Consider the following 16,696-nt stretch of genomic DNA (forward strand, 5'->3'; position numbering starts at 1 on the left):
GCCAGGTAGTTCAGTTCTTTGGCAAGTAGCCTCTTTGCCTAAACAGCCAGAAAGCCAGATAAGCCAGAGGGGACCATTTCCATCAAGTACATGAAGAGCAACCAGACAAAGGGTAGTTAAAGAGGGAAATCATAATTAGATTGAAGAGATGAGATTATAGGGAGGTTAAAAAAAGCTATGCCCTACCAGAAACAGGGAAGGACTCCAGAAAATAAAGGAACAAAGATTTAAGTTTAGAACATGTGTAATTCAGACTTGAACACACATTGAGAAAAAGAATCAATTCTATACACATTTTTTGAGTGCTTATAGTGGTACCCCAAAAAACTAAAATGGTAAGACATGATCCCCACCTTTGAGGAATTCAGAGTCTAACCAGGGAGACATATACAACATATACATAAATAAATAATTCTATTATAGTATGGTAAGTGCCATGACAAAGGCACATAGAGTTACATTCTTCCTGGTGTGGGTGGCTTTTTCACAAAAGACTCAGTGACATGAATCAAAGAAGAAAAGTGAAAAGGAATGTTGGTCTAGATATTGGGAGTTAGACCTAGATTCTAATTCTGCCTCCATTTGGGTCACTTTATGTTATCTCCTTAACCTTCTAAATTTCAACTCTCCTAACTGTAGAAAGAAAACAATAATCCCTGATGTGTCTATTTCATAAAGTGGTTGTAAAGATCAAATGAGATCATGTATATGAAAATACTTATATTACGAAGTACTGTTAAAGTTTTTTTTAAAAAAGAAGATATTATTTTAATACCAAGTTATTAAAAGACGTATAGTACCAGACAAACAATGCCGGAATTTGTTTTTTAGTTAACTTGAATTTGAGGTACATTTATTGGTAAAAGAGTAAAGACCTAATGACTCAAATGATAACCATGAAAATAACTTCCAACAACTATCAACTTCTTATTAGGTGCTAGAACCTAATAAAATTCTTTACATGTATTACCTGTTTAATTTTCCCAATAATTCTATGTATAGCACTATTTCCCACATTTCGTGGTCTTCAGAGCCCACAATTCAAACTGCTATGTTATACTATACACTGAGAAAGCTATAGAAAAAAAGACAGAGCCTGGGATGGTATAATAACATCATGAAGCCACTACATCACCATTGGACTATCTAGATTTCTTGTTATCTGAGAAAAATCAAGTCCTCTTTGTTAAGCCAATACAGTCCCTAATGGATAAAGCATGCACTAGAATATAGAAAATGAAAAGGAATCCATAAATTTTCCTTTACATTCTTTGTAGGATTTAAAATTGTTAATCCAAAATTTCCAATTCACTTTAATGGGGAACTAGAAAACTTAATGTTTTAAATAATTGACTCAACTAATAAAGAAAAATGTGTCACTCACCCAACAACAGCATACTGTTGTCCCTCAACAATGAGAACTTCAGCTGGTTTCCTTTCTTCTGTAGCTAGAGAGTAAAGCAAACAAACAAGAGAGACAAGGGTACAAGATGAAACAAAACACTGGAGAAAAAGCTGAAGAAAACAGTTGCTATTTAGGGCCTGGAACTATCTCATTTCTGAAAATAAGTACCTACTTCTTGGAAAGCAATTTGGCACAGAGTAAATAATGTATATGGGGTTTGGAGTTAGAAAGATTTGGATTTGAGTCCCAATATGCCAATTACTGGATGCATGACCTTGGGCCAATTACTTAACTTCTTTGAGTCTCAATATGTATTATCTATTAAATGCAGATAACAATATCTGTCTTTCAGGGTTGTTGTTAATGGTAGAGATAATGATTGCAAATCACCTATCCCCTAGGCCTGGCACATGGTAGATGATCAGTAAGTAGTCTAAAAAAAAAAAAAGTTGTTATTAGTTTGGAAAGGCAGAACTAGCATTTCAACTGGCTGTCTTTATTTTTATTATTTTTAGAATACAAGTTAATTTCTAAATTCAGTAGAGAGATTATATGTTTAATTCTCAAAATTTAAACCCAGAAGTTACTTTATTTTCAGCATGTGCTATTTCTAATCATTATAAAACAAAATTAATCATGTTGACATGAAAAGAATAGTAGACTAGATTACTGTCCAGGACCAGCCAAATTAATTAAATTACCATGGGCAAGTCATTATGCTTCCCTAAGCTTTAAGTCCCTTAGAACTCTAAGACATGAAATGTCTACTTCCTCTTTTCTTTCAAGCAAAGAAGTCCAGTGTGATATATATTTTAATCACAATTCACTATGTAAGTCAGACTGTGAATTTTTTGAGGGCAAGGTCTGTGTCTTAACCAATTTTCTATATTGCAGAGAAGCAGCATAGCATGGTAGATAAGAGAAAGGGCCCTAAGTCAATCTGCCTGCGTTTGAATCCCAGCTCTACCTCTAACTAGGTATGTAACGTTAAGCAAGTTGCTTTTAACCTCTTTGCGCCTCAGTTTCCATATCTGTCAAATGATAATAGTGACAGTATCTAGCTCATGGACCTGTAGATGAGATTCTAGAGTACTAAGAACAAACTGTGTAGCACTAAGCAAGCACTAAAAGAAATGTATGATGGATGAATGAATAATAACCTAGAATCCTTAACTTGATAAAAACTAGTAATGTTAATGGACTTCTAACAGCATACACCTATGCTATCCAAAAAGGGGGGGAGAAAAAAAGACTGAGGCAAAAACAAGTATGTAAGAAAAACCTCCTACCATCGGACCATCAGTATCCTCAAAGAGAAAGTGAAAATATGCAATCACTTTGCAGGAAAAAAAACACATGGTTAATTCAATCACTCTACATTTATAATTTTAATTAAAAATTCATTTGTTTGTACAACAGTGGAATAGACGGAGAACATGTCCTAGTCATCCAGCATAGCATCTCACATAGTGGGAAGTCAATCAAATATAGCTTGAAAGAGTAGATGAGTGATTAAGTCTTACCAGAAGTCTTCAAAAAGTTCATGGAAAGATTCATATTATCTTTTAATTCCATTTTGACAAACTTTCTGAAGTACCCTCATATAACTTTAAACTAGTGATTTAGAATGGTCAGTGTTTTATTTTTCCTTCAGCTTTTGCTACTTGAATGCTTTTGTTTTGCTAATATCATATAATCAATTAAAAAACTGTAACTGCCACTCAACACTATTCCCTACTAAAAATGGTCACTATATAACAGAAATTTACTTAATTCCTTCAATTCCTCCCTCTGCCCCATATGAACAAATCTGTTTTATACCTGTCCTTAACCCCTTCCCTCTTGTCATAGTGGTAGAAGAGGTAGCCTTTTCCTAGATGTGAGGCAGTAAATAACAAGTTGACAGAGGCCTTGTTATTTTGGAATTACGCCAGCAATGCTGGCTTCCCATTTGCCTGTCTCCCCCTTCTCCCTCTCCTTGAGATCTGACCTTTGAATGAACCCGGGATCCTGAGAACTTTTGTACAGGAGGAATTTATCTCTTATTTTGCTGATAAGTAGTCAGCCATGAACCTTCAAGCGCCATGGCAACAGAAAGTGTTCTATAAACAGCTTTGTACCAGACATAACTGGCTTAATCAATATAACATGTTATTTTTACTGGCTTATAAAAAGAACCTAAAATAAACTAAGGTGCTTCATAGGTCAGCAGCTTGGGAAGCCCTCCTGATCCCATAAACGTGACTCCTCATTAATTCTCTACCATCTCCCCTTGTGTATTGTTCCTCAACACCTAGAACTCTAGATTCAATTCCAGGTGCCTTCCCCTGTAAGTCCCCCTCTCTCATTCTTATTCTAAATCAATCTTCTTCCTCTTTCTGTTAAGCATAAACATATAATTCAACTTCTCCTACCTTAAAAAAAATTCCTCCTGACTCCCTGAGTGGATTAAGGTAATAATCTCTCTAATTTCTCATATCTCTCTAGCTATCACTTCATCACTCACTTTTCCTTCACAGCTAAACTTGTTGAAAAAAAGCTGTCTACCCTTCCTCACCTTTCTAGTTACTTAGCACCAAACTGCAATCTGACTCCACTGAATTACTCCACTGGGATTGCAGTTATCTCCTACATGTCAAACTAATGGTCACTATCTGTATTTTACTTTGTCTTTCTCTTGTAGTGTAGTCGCATTTTGTGCAAATGTGAAGTACACAATTTAAAAATACTTCTATGTAGAGATTTAAACTTTCATTAAATGCAGAAAATTTGAAATAGTGCAACTGCCTCCTCCATTAAAAATATTCAAGAACTTCATAATTTCAAATCTGGTATTACAGGAGGTGTTGTAAATCAATTTATATTATCATCACATGATAACTCAGCTTTAACTTGTTTACAAAAATAACTCCCAGCCATTTCATCCTTTTCATATGAGAACCAACCTGTATTTCATACCAATGCCAATTCTCTCATTGAAACTCTAATTTTTTACTTCTGTGTTCTTCCAGACTTTTTACTACCTCCCTGTCCCTTCCTTCATCATTTTCTTTCTCTACAGTTCCTTACATTTTGGTCTTCTCTATTATATAACTGCATTACCTGTGATTTCTTATATATTTTTTGGTTTTGTTCATTAGACTTAGTTTTTTAAAGTAGGAATAACTGTTATCTCTCAATATATGACTCAAAGTAGAAGCTTAACTGGTGTTCACTGAATGAATACATCTCTAAATAATATGGTACAGTAGTTAAGAATATAGCTATGAAATTATATAAAGCTGGTTTCAAATCCCAGCTCATCATTTGTACAAAATTTCTTAAGCCCTCCAAGCCTCAAGCCTCCTCACTGTTAAACAAGGCAATAATAGTACCTTCATAGTAGGCTGTCGTGAGGATAAAGTGGAGTAATACATGCAAAGCACATGGTCCAGTATGTGGCATATGGTTAACACTCAATAAAGATTTGGAATTATTATTATGAATTACCATAGATACTTTTCCTGCCAATTATTTACTAACTAAGCTGGGAGTACTCATTCTAGGCTTTTCAATAGACATTGTCATCTAAAGAAATATTAAGCATCCATACAAAATAAATAAACAATATAAAATTGGAAGAGAATGTGTGAAAGAATGCACATACCCCCTGATTTTTTTTCAGGTAAAGCAATCTTTCCATCTGATATAGAATCAACAAGATCCTGAAATTCTGCAGGAACATCAGCTTGCTTCCAGCGCTCATTGTCTAAGAGAAGGCTATTGAAAAGTAAAAAGAAAGGAAGGTAAACTTTAATCATTTTTCATCACCATCTTCCCTGGTTGAAAAGAAAAGAGGAGCTGAGTAAGTATATAAGATTATAAAAGTGCTGAACACCTTAATAAATTGGAATCATTCATAAACAGGACCAATAGTTTCAGAAAATACTTCCCTTTTTATATATCTTAGCATAACCAAGAAGAGCAACGAAACATAACTAACTTGTTTGAGTGGGAAAGAAAAGTCAACCTATTGAGAATCTTCCTGATAAGTACTTGAATAGAAGTAAACACTCTAACTCCACTTGAAAAGCCAAGAAATGTGATTTTAATTCCATAATTTATCTTCAATTAAAAAAAAATGTATCAGGGATTTGGCTGCCCAGTCAATTAAGTTTCTTCTTTTAAATATAATTATGTTTTGTAAAGAAAAAGAAAAAAAACCCTGAAGAACAGAATGGACATGGTGATGGTACCTGAGCTTGGTTTTTCTCTCTTCATGAAATCTATTTACAAATTTATTAGCTTGGCTCTGAAGTGCTCCAAGTAATGACATGCTTTTTCTTCCACAGATCTGTTCAGTGTCTAAAATGAATGTTTCCATTAATCTCGAAAGTGTTATGAATTCCATGGAATTTAACTTTTCAAGAAAACCATCCTAAATTTTAAAGATAACAGAAAAATCATGAGAGTTAGCACAACACCAAATATGGATAAACTATGAAACCAACTTAGTTTAACAAATGTCAACATTATATTATTAGTACAATATATAATTATATTAATAACATTATTTTTATCATTTTAAATGATAAACCATCAGACTCAGAAATTGAACATAAAAACCTTAATATGTCTAAATTTGATTCTTTATAACTAATATAATAGCTCAAATGAGTTCAGGTCATATAAAATTTTCACAATATTGGAGTTTAACTAATTTTACTAATAACTTGTTTGACTATATATATCCATATATATATGTAAATGTCTATATACATATATTAAAAAGCATATTAATTTCAAATTATTAAGTTATTTTTCAAAATAAGTCCTTTTAATCATTTATTTGAAAAAAATGTTTTAATAATTTTTCCCACATCTTTTATTTAAATTATTTTACATCTCTACATCTCCGTAATAGATCACACCAGTAGTACCATTAACTTTATTAAGTGTTAAAAATATAATATGCATTATGTGGAACACAGGGACAAAAGTAAAGACATAATTCCAGATCTCCAAAATAACTATACTATGTATAAAACATAAAATATATAAAGCTTTATAAAATAACTACCTTTGCCCTTGACATGAGAAATTTGACAGCTCGATCATGGCATATATCTGACGCACTACACAATAACTCCTGGATATTAACTGCCAGCTTTCCTAACTCTAAGTCAGTTAATTTCATGTCTTCACTGACCCTGAAAATGAGAAAATCAGATTTAGTCAGGGAAAGTTGTAAACACAGTATTCTCCACAGGTGACATATCAACAAAAAGAATAAAAGCCTGTAAAATTTACATTTGAGAAAAAATTCTGTGACATACCAAACACTTTATAGTTTTTATGGTGAAGTATCACTTTAACATTCTCAGATAATACAAATACATTTTATTCTAACTTTATTTAAGAATAATTTTTTTTCTCCATTATAGTATTTTTAACATTTAGTTCAGACTCCGATTGGAAAGTCTACAGAAACTATAGCAAAAAAAGTTTTTAATTTAGGTAAAAGAGGGAAGCTGTGGCAGGGGAGGGATTATGTATAGGCATCTAGCATGACACAGTGGAAAGAGGAAGAAGGAAGGATTATTATTTCATGACAAAGACGCCCTTTTTTACTTATAATTATAAATGACTGTTGATATTCAATTCAACTGAATTAATATATTTACTTTGTTTCATACAGTGCTAGGCACTGGAGGGGAAAAAGTAGGTTGGTGCTCGCAACTTACAATCAAACAGGAGAATTCGTAAGATGTAATGTACTTTTTTCAATTCTAAACGGAAATGTAAAACTTTCTGTTTTTGAACATTTTCCCCTAGGGGCATATATAAAGACCACTGATTCCAGCTGGCTTAGCTCAGTTGCTTAGAAAAGAGCCTTGTAACACCAAGGTCAAGAGTTCGGTTCCCTGTACCAGCCACCCACCAAAAAACAAACAAGCAAAGGACCACTGATTCTATGTCAACAATTCTGTTTAGTGTTACCATGAACCAAGTTAAGTGTCTTAACATAATTTTTCTCCCTTTCAGTTGAATTAAAATAATTTTCAAAGATATTACAAAGAGGATCTGATGTACATTAATTTGAGGCACACCACCACTCTTACTAGGTTAAGGTATTAAAGAAAGATATTACCGGCCATCCTTCAAAATTATATCACTAAATTTATCCACTAATGCTTTAAAATAATAGAGGGATTAATATTCTTAAAGTACTCTCAGAAATATTATCTTGTTTGACTCTCACAGTCTGAGGTAGGTAGATAAATATCTACTTACAGATTAGGACACTAAATTTTAGAAAATTTAAGTGACCTACCCAAGATCACAAGGTTAAGAGGGTAGGACTAGAACCAGTCTCTAGGACTAGTCTCCCTCTAACCAGATAAGTTTCCTCTGCTCCAACATTTATTTCTATGTAAACAGTCCAGCAGTATTCCAATATTGTACCAGCTCCCATAAAAATGTCTGCTTAAATTTTAAAGTTAAAATTTACTATGAAAATAAAGTTTTATTTTCTGAAGGATTACTAAAATTTGCTCCCATGTAACAGAATGATTGAGGAAGTTGGAACTTTGGCAACATGCTAATCTAAATTACAAAGATATAAACAGAAAATAGCAAATAAAAACAACTCAAGTCTTTAAAAAGTTGGGTGACTTAACCCAAAAAGCTGGGAAGTTATTTTTTTAATCATTTATTTAACTAATTATAATTTTTCTTTTAAAAATATTTTTTATTTTTTAAGTTCAATTAGATCTCGATCTTCCATGTCAATGGGAAAAAAGCAAACAAACCCAGACATAATCCAACAATTCCACTTCTGGGTATATATACAAAATAATTGGAAGTAGGATCTCAAAAATATATGTGCATACCCATGTTCATAACAGCACTATTCAAAAGAGCCAAGAGGTGAAAGCAACCCAAGAGTCCACTGATAGACAAACGGATAAACAAAATAAGGTATACACATAAAATGGAATATTATTCAGCCTAAAAAAGGAAGGAAATTATAACACATATTACAACTTGGACAAACCTTGAAGACATGCTATGTGAAATAAGCCAGTCACGAAAAGACAAATACTGTATGATTCCACTTATATGAGGTTCCTAGAATAGTTCAACTCATAGAGACAGATATTTATCTACCTACCCCAGAACTGTGGTTGCCAGTGGCGGGAGGGGTGGGGGGAAGTTTTGAAAGATGAAAAAGTTCTTGAGACTGGTTGCAAAACAATGTGAATATATTTCACGCTACTGAACTATACACTTAGAAATGGCTAAGATGGCAAATTTTATGGGGTTTTTTTTTTTTTTTTTTGTCGTTTTTTCGTGACCGGCACTCAGCCAGTGAGTGCACCGGTCAGTCCTATATAGGATCCGAACCCGCGGCGGGAGGGTCGCTGCGCTCCCAGCGCAGCACTCTACCAAGTGCGCCACGGGCTCGGCCCGATATGTTGTTTTTAATCACAATAAAAAATGAAAAAAATTAAACCCATGACCCTAATCTTTTCCACATTTTTCCTTTCCCATTTCCTGCCTGGAAAAGTATTTACTCTTTTGTGCCCATATGTGTATTGCAATAAACTTAGAAATCTGTAGATTATTTTGACAAAGTACGAAAATAGAGAAAATCTACTACTGACAAAGTTAAAATGTCAGACATCATTTTTGCATGTTCTGTATCCACGACACAATTACATATTGCAAAAACACTTCATACAGGAACAGTCAGAGTCCTTGTGTGAAATAACTATTTAGGGCCACACATATAAATGTACTCAATTAATTCATTACCCCTGTCGGCTGGGTAGTCCCCAGACATTTATGCACCTATTGAACATAGAAGGAACCATCTATAGAGACTATGTTTCATACTGTGGGATCATGTGACTGAGGAAAGCCAGGGAAGTTTCAAAGTACAAAGTGAGCCACAATGGAGATGGGAGAGGAGGGTTAAAAACTATGAGACTGCTTTTGGTTCAAAAGAATCTCAAATGTTATAGCAAACTGCTAGCTATCTTTCAATTTCCACTCTCTCTTCTGCCACAGTAATAGTTTTAGCCGGACCAATAGCCAACAAGCTAAAGACTCTATTTATTAAGCCTCCTTTATAGATAGATATAGTCATGTGATAATATTCTGGCCACTTGGACGTAGGTGGAAGTAATAAGTGCAAATTCTAGATTGTGCTCTTAAAAGGAATAAAATATAAACAAGTCTATGTGAAGACAACAGAGAACTAACAAATCTAAAATGTATATGGATTTGCAAAAGACCAAGAATTGTCAAGGCAATATTAAAGAAGAAAAGGTAAGAAAAATTATTCTCCCAAACTTATAAAAAAGCTGTAGTAACTATGGTAACTATGACAGTTTTACTTAGTGGTACCGATGTAAAGACAGAAAAATGAACAATATAGAATATAGAAATAGACACACATGTATCTGAATATTTGATTTATGGCAATGGTGGCACTACAGAGCAGTGTGTAAGACAGTCTTTTCAATAAATGGTGCTAGGTCAAAAGCATATCCATATGGGAAAATGAAAACCTCATACGATATACAAACATCAATTCCAGATGGACTTTAGATCTAAATGTAAAAGGGATAGCAACAAAGCTTCTAGAAGATAACATAAGAGAATATCTACAAGTCCTTAGGGTAAGAAAAGATTTCTTAAGTAGGACACAAATAGGATACAAAAAAAGCACTAACCATAAAGGAAAATAATGAAATCATAGGATGATATTGAAATTAAGAACTTTTGTTCACTAAAGACCTCAATAAAAGAGTGAAAAATCAATTCACAGAGTGGGAGAGGATATCTGCAATATGGATAACTGACAAAGGGCTTGTATTGAGATTATGTAAAGAACTCAATAAGAAATAAAAGAAACCAATAGGACAAATGGGCAAAGGCCTTGACTAGGCACTTCACAGAAGAGGACACCCAAACAGCCAATGAATACAGTCATGTGCCGCAGAACATTTCAGTCAACGACAGACTGCATATACAGTGGTGGTCCTATAAGACTATAATGGCTATACCATATAGCCAAGTGTGTAGTAGGCTATACCATCTAGGTTTATGTAAGTAAACTCCATGAATTTTGCATGATGACCTGACAAAGCATTTCTCAGAACATTATCCCCATCATTAAGCAATGCATGACTATATATGAAAAAGTGTTCTTACCAATCATCAGGGAAATAAAAATTAAAACTACTACAGATGCAACATACCCACCAGAATGGCTAAAATGTAAAAGACTGACAATACCAAGAGTGAATGAAGGTGTGGAGTGAGAGGAACTCTTCCACACTGCTGATGGGATTAGAAATAAGTACGACCACTTTGAGAAATTGTTTGACATTAGCCAAATTGACCATTCACATACCTTATTCATTCCTAGGTATATAGTCAACAGAAACGTTGTAACATATGCATCAAAGATATCTACATCAAAATGTTGTAACATATGCATAACAATCTAACATGGAAATAACCCAAATCTTACCACCAGTAGAATGAATAAATACATTGTGGTGTAGCCATAAAATGGAGTTTTTATATACAAATAAAAATAAAACTACTGCTAAAGGCAACAGCTTAGACAAATATCACAAACAATGTGGAATGAAAGAAATCAGAGACAAAAGAACAAATGTATGATTCCATTTACACGCAGTTTAAAATCTGGAAAAACCAATAGGTTTAATGGTTCCTTTGGGAAGGAGTAGAGTAGTAGCATAGTGTCAAGGGGGACTGCTGGAGAGCTGGTAATGTTCTATTTCTTGAACTGGGCAGTGATTACACCAATGTGTTCACTTCGTGATAAGTGAGCCAAACATTTATAACTGGTGTGTTTTCCTATATGTGCATTATATTCCAATTAAAAAGTTAAAAGAGCAAAACAAAGGGCTGAAGGGCTGGAGTCCTCTCCTTCCTACTGCTAGGGATGCAGAGGAAATGATTAAAGCTGGAGCAGCCACCTTAGACACAGATGGAAGCTATACACTGAGGATGGTAGAGGTACCTACTCATCTGAGGACCTTTTGCCTCTGAGATGTTACATGAGAGAAATAAAATTCTATGTTGTTTAAGCTACAGAATTTTTACATCTATTTTTTTGTTTGTTTGGTGGCTGGCCAATACAGGAATCAAACCTACATCTCTTTTTATAGCACTTTTATACTGCACCCTAACTAGCGAATTGAAGATATTAGCCTGAACACAGAAAAAAAATTTTTTTCACTAATACATAGTTCAGGGTTTTCTTTGATTGGTTTTCTTTTCTTCTTCATCTTTTTTTGATAGGGAGGGGAAGTGTTATAGCTGACTTTATGCTGTATATGTGACCTTTATAAGCTCCTAGACCGTAAGCTGATTTATGTAAAGATGAACAAAAGTATTAAGTTCTTGTTATTCTTAAAAATAACTAAATCCAAACTACACTCCTGGCCCAGAAAGATTTTATTGGTTTTGCTTTTTTTTTTTAGATACCAGAGATTATTGGGACAATTGGTAAACTTTGAATGGGGTCTGTGGGTTAGATGGTAACAATGTATTAATACTTTCTTGTATTTAATTGGTATACCATGGTTATGTAGGAGAGTGTTCTTGTATTTAGGAAATACACACCAAAGTATCTGGGGATAATGGGACATCATGTCTGCAACCTAATATCAAATGATTCAGAAAAAACACTAACATAAGAGACAAGGGGCTGGCTGGTTAGCTCAGTTGTTTAGATCCCTGTACCAGCCAGACATAAAAAAGAAAAAAAAAAAGGCAGGCCTCAGTTGGTTACAGTACAGCCTTATAACACCAAGGTCATGGGTTTGGATCCCATACTGGGTACCGGGTACCAGCCGCCAGCCAGCTACCAAAACAAAGAAAAGAGACAGAGAGGACAGGAGGGAGAAACAGAAAAGGGGAGGAAGGGAGAGGGCAATGTGGTAAATTGTTAACTGGTGAATCTAGATGAAAGACATATGAGTTTTTTGTTCTATTCTGGCAACTTTTCTGTAAATTTGAAATTATTTCAAAATAAGAAGTTCAAAAAAATAACGTTTTACAGATAGTGTGACCCACATGGAAATTCGTGTCTTTGAAAAAAATTGTGAATCAAACAGATCTTCATTATATTTAAAACACAAAGGTGAAATAGAGGAAGAAAGAAAAATGACCAAAGCAATAACTGACCTGGGTTACAATACAAATTCTGCCATTGAGTAAGTCATCTAAGTTCTCTGGGTATCAGGTCACTGAAATGAGGGGCGTTTAACTAAATGGTCTTTAAAGGTCCTTTCCAGACTTAAAACAAGACAATTCTCAATTACTTTCATTGCTCACCTCCTTTCCTCTCATACATTTTCAAAAATAGATATGTTTCATAAAATTAATATATTTTGTTAAATTCTAAGACCAAAGTTTACATGATTTTTCAATAAGTTGAATAATCAATCTTACTGAAACCATTAATAAAATGACTCAAAATCTCATCAATTTGGCAGTAGCCACTATACTCACATAATATCCACACCTCCTGGAGTAGCAGATGATGATGTCTGCTCTTTGCTGGATGAAGAATCAGTAGTACATTCTGGTTCAGATACTGAATCACTGCTGCAGGGCTCACTGTTTGGAGATGCATTTCTTTGAGAGGTAGTGTCAACTGCTACAGGTGTTAATTCACCCTCACTGAATGCATCACTAATAAACATCCCTTCATGGATTAAATAAGCCACCTCTGTGTCCAGTGAATTATCTTTTGCAGCATTTTTCTGTTGTGAAATCTCCTCTAATTCTCTAGTTCTTTGGTTTTTGTCAAGAACTGAGAGAACAACACTGTGAATGATATTTAACGTTGCCTACAAGAAAACAGAATACATTGTTAACAGAATACATGTTGTACCTAAAGTTCCCAAAAATGAGTTCTGTGCATATAATTTTGAACATCTATGATCATAAACAAGTCAAGGTCATGTATATCAGAACTTCTACCAATTTTGTTACACAGTTAAAAGTGACTTGTGAAAAAGAACTGCTCAACAGAAATGGGCTTGCTAAAGCTTAAAAATAGAGTTCCTGTATTTTAACTGATTTTTAAAATGGAAATCTCTCTAAAATATATTACATATTTCTACAACCTTTTAAACAGGTAATACTAAATATAATTTGCCTGCCAGAGAATCATATTAGTTGATATGCCTGCTTAAAAGAAAAATAATCCATTTTCCTAACCATGCCTAGCCCCTGCCTCTCCTCATCTTATAACTTCTTTTATTCATTACTCTCCAAACATCCTGGTTCTCTTTCTGTTTTTCTATCTTTCCAAGACTGTTCCTACCTCAGTGCCTTTGTTGTTTCCACTACCTGTAATGCTCTTCACCTTGAACTTTGCATCCTTCTTATTGCTCAGGTTCTGGTACAAATGCACTTCCTTACTGACTCTCCTCCCAGCAACTCCATCCCATTATCCAGTTAAAAAAAGAAAAAAAAATTATCTAAAATTAACTTTGTCTATTCTAGGACTCCTTCCACTAGAATGTTAGCTCCATGAAATACTGTAATCTTAATGCCTAGAATAGAGCCTGGCAAATAGGAGCAGCTCAATAAATATTGAAAGCTAGATAAATGAGGTGTAAAGTTACATAAATTAATATTTTTATGGACTGTTAAAAAATAAGGGGCTACTTGCTTACTTTAACATTCATGGTTGCATTCTCATAATTTGTTGCTCCCTTTCTCAAAACTTTTGATTTCTTTCTTGGAATCTACATGGTTCTAGGGAAGCAGACTCCAACTTCAGGTCTCTAAAATCAAGATAAGGATCTAAGGTAGTCCAGTCACAACATGGGACCACCATGGTCTGAGCTTAAAACTAAAGAAGATATATAGAAGACAGACTAAGAAAATTGCAGAGAAACAAAGCCAAAGCCTGATGACATTACCAACCTCTTTATCAAGCATCTAAAGGCTGGATATTTTTTAGTTATTTGAGCTAATAAATCCTCTTAATTGTTTGTGACACTCTGAGTTGTGTTTCCTGTTGTTTGGAACTGAAAGCATTCTAAGTTATACAATATTTATACAGTATATAGCAGATTGAGGCTTCAAGAGCTTTAGCACCAAAGTATCTGTGGACACTGCCTTTCTTTCTTTCTTCATTGATCATTAACTTCTGTGCTGTCACAAATTTGCTGCTTGCTACACTCCATCACTGCTGCTTCTAATCCCCACTACTATTTTTGATGTGCTTACTTCCCCCATCTTCGTTTTGCCTTTCTTATTCCTTGTCTCTTCTGCCTTGCTGATTTTCCTTAACTTTTTTTTTTTTTTTTTTTTAAATAAAAAGACCATGATAATGGACTGGTCTTCCTCCTCAGCATCTATCTGCACCTCCCCCGTGGCACAGCAGCCATGTAATTTGGGTGGAACTGAGCTCACCTTCCAACTTCAGGAGTCAGTCCTGAAGAGCCCCCTCTGTACTCCCAACCTCCTTGCCTCATGATTAGTTCAGAGATGAGAAGAAAATCCAGACTTAAACCAATTAGAGCATGGCATTTTCCTTACCACAGTGACTGGGCATGTGATATAAATTGGTTCAATCAATTAAAGCCAAGGACTTTCATTTGATAACTGGAGAAGAAAAAAACTCTTGTTCTAGGTGGTGTAGTGTACAAATGTGGCAGACCTGGAACTGATGAAGCCAACAAAAAGGAAGGCAGAACTGAATTAAAAACAGAGAAACTAAGCTGGAGAGTCAAGACAAAACCAGGCATAAAGCCCATCCTAGTCTTGTACTATTTTTAGTTACCTGAGCCAATACACTCCTTTTATTGTTTAAATTAGTTTGATTTAAATACTGTCTCTTTTAACTGACAGCATCTTAGCTGATACAATAATAAATTTCCCATATACAGTATATCAGTTGTTCTCTTAGAGATTCTTCTTTGCTGTTTTTTACCATATCTACACTTTTGAAGATTTGCTGATTATTTTTTCCAAGTCCAGAGCCATTCTTGCTTAAGGATGCCAGCAGACTGGTCTCCAAAAAATAAGATTTTATAATGTAGAATAGGATCAATGGTAGATATATAACTTCCTTTCTAAACTATCTATTCCAGCAGTCTGTAGACAAGTTCATATTTCAAAAAAATCAGGACAGCTAAACCAAATGTAATTTCCCAATCTTGAGAATTGAGTGAATGAAATCCTCTGGTAACCATATTGCTGTGACTCGGAAATGACAGAGTAGGATTATTTATCCACACACCAAAATGAAAATTAAAGAACTAAAACTTTCATGAAAATAACGTAAGGCTGCATTTAACAACTTTTTTCCTTTTAGCTACACAAATCAGCCTGATCTATGGGGTGCATACAACAAACAAGAATTTTGATAAAAATTCAAAATACAATTAACAGTAAAGAAGAACAAAGTCTAAAGGTCTCATACTTCCTGATTTCAAAACTTACTACAAGCCTACAGTAATCAAAACAGAATGGTACTGGAATAAAGACAGACATATAGATCAATGAAACAGAACAGAGAGCCCAGAAATGAACCCTCATATATATGGTAAAATGATTTTTGACAAGGGTGCCAAGACCACTCGATGGAGAAGAGACAGTCTTTTCAATAAACGGTGCTGGAAAAACTGGACATCCACATGCCAAAGAACGAAGATAGAATCTTATCTTATACCACGTTAAAAAATCAACTCAAAATAGATAAAAGCCTTCATGACACTGGATTTGGCACTGATTTCTTGGATATGAAATCAAAAGTACAGGCAACAAAAGAAAATATAGATAAATTAGACACAATTACTAGAAAGGCAATCCACAGAATGAGAGAAAATATTTGTAAATCATGTATGTAATAAGGAGTTAATATCCAGAATATATAAAGAACTCCTAAAAGTCAACAACAAAAAACAAACAACCCAAATAAATAGAGTTTCAAGATGGCGGCGGCTGCGGCGGCTGGCGCGGAGTAGCTGAGGTGGAAAAGGTGGCCACTGGGCCTCAGGCAGCCGGGAAACTTGTGGACCTTTCTCTGGCCATCTCTTAAGGGAGGACTGCTGCTGCTGGCCGGTCGTGGGGGCTCAACGCCACTTTGCCCCCGGCAGGAGAGGCTGCCTCATTTACAGGCAACAGCTTTGAAGTGTGGAGCAGGAAAAGAACTGATTCTTAGCTGCAAAAGCGAGTCTTGAAACAGGGAACACGGCGCCAGGGCTGCTGTGGATGCAGCCAGGATCCCGGAGGCTGGGGCCG

At 34.8% G+C, this 16,696-nt stretch overlaps 1 protein-coding gene across 3 annotated transcripts in view; it reads right to left on the reverse strand.

Annotated features, from left to right (window-relative positions):
* Positions 1 to 16,696, reverse strand: part of VPS54 (VPS54 subunit of GARP complex) — a 120,693-nt gene that overhangs the window by 27,712 nt on the left and 76,285 nt on the right. For all 3 annotated transcript variants that reach the window (XM_063077607.1, XM_063077606.1, XM_063077608.1), the window contains 5 exons: positions 12,944 to 13,284; positions 6,465 to 6,594; positions 5,641 to 5,822; positions 5,052 to 5,164; positions 1,385 to 1,448 (listed from right to left, as the gene is read on the reverse strand). In XM_063077607.1, the coding sequence (XP_062933677.1) occupies positions 1,385 to 1,448; positions 5,052 to 5,164; positions 5,641 to 5,822; positions 6,465 to 6,594; positions 12,944 to 13,284 (830 nt within the window). The remainder of the gene's footprint in view (positions 1 to 1,384; positions 1,449 to 5,051; positions 5,165 to 5,640; positions 5,823 to 6,464; positions 6,595 to 12,943; positions 13,285 to 16,696) is intronic.

The sequence above is a fragment of the Cynocephalus volans genome, chromosome 14 (genome assembly GCF_027409185.1).
Source record: "Cynocephalus volans isolate mCynVol1 chromosome 14, mCynVol1.pri, whole genome shotgun sequence".
In the NCBI taxonomy this organism is placed as follows: Eukaryota; Metazoa; Chordata; class Mammalia; order Dermoptera; family Cynocephalidae; genus Cynocephalus; species Cynocephalus volans.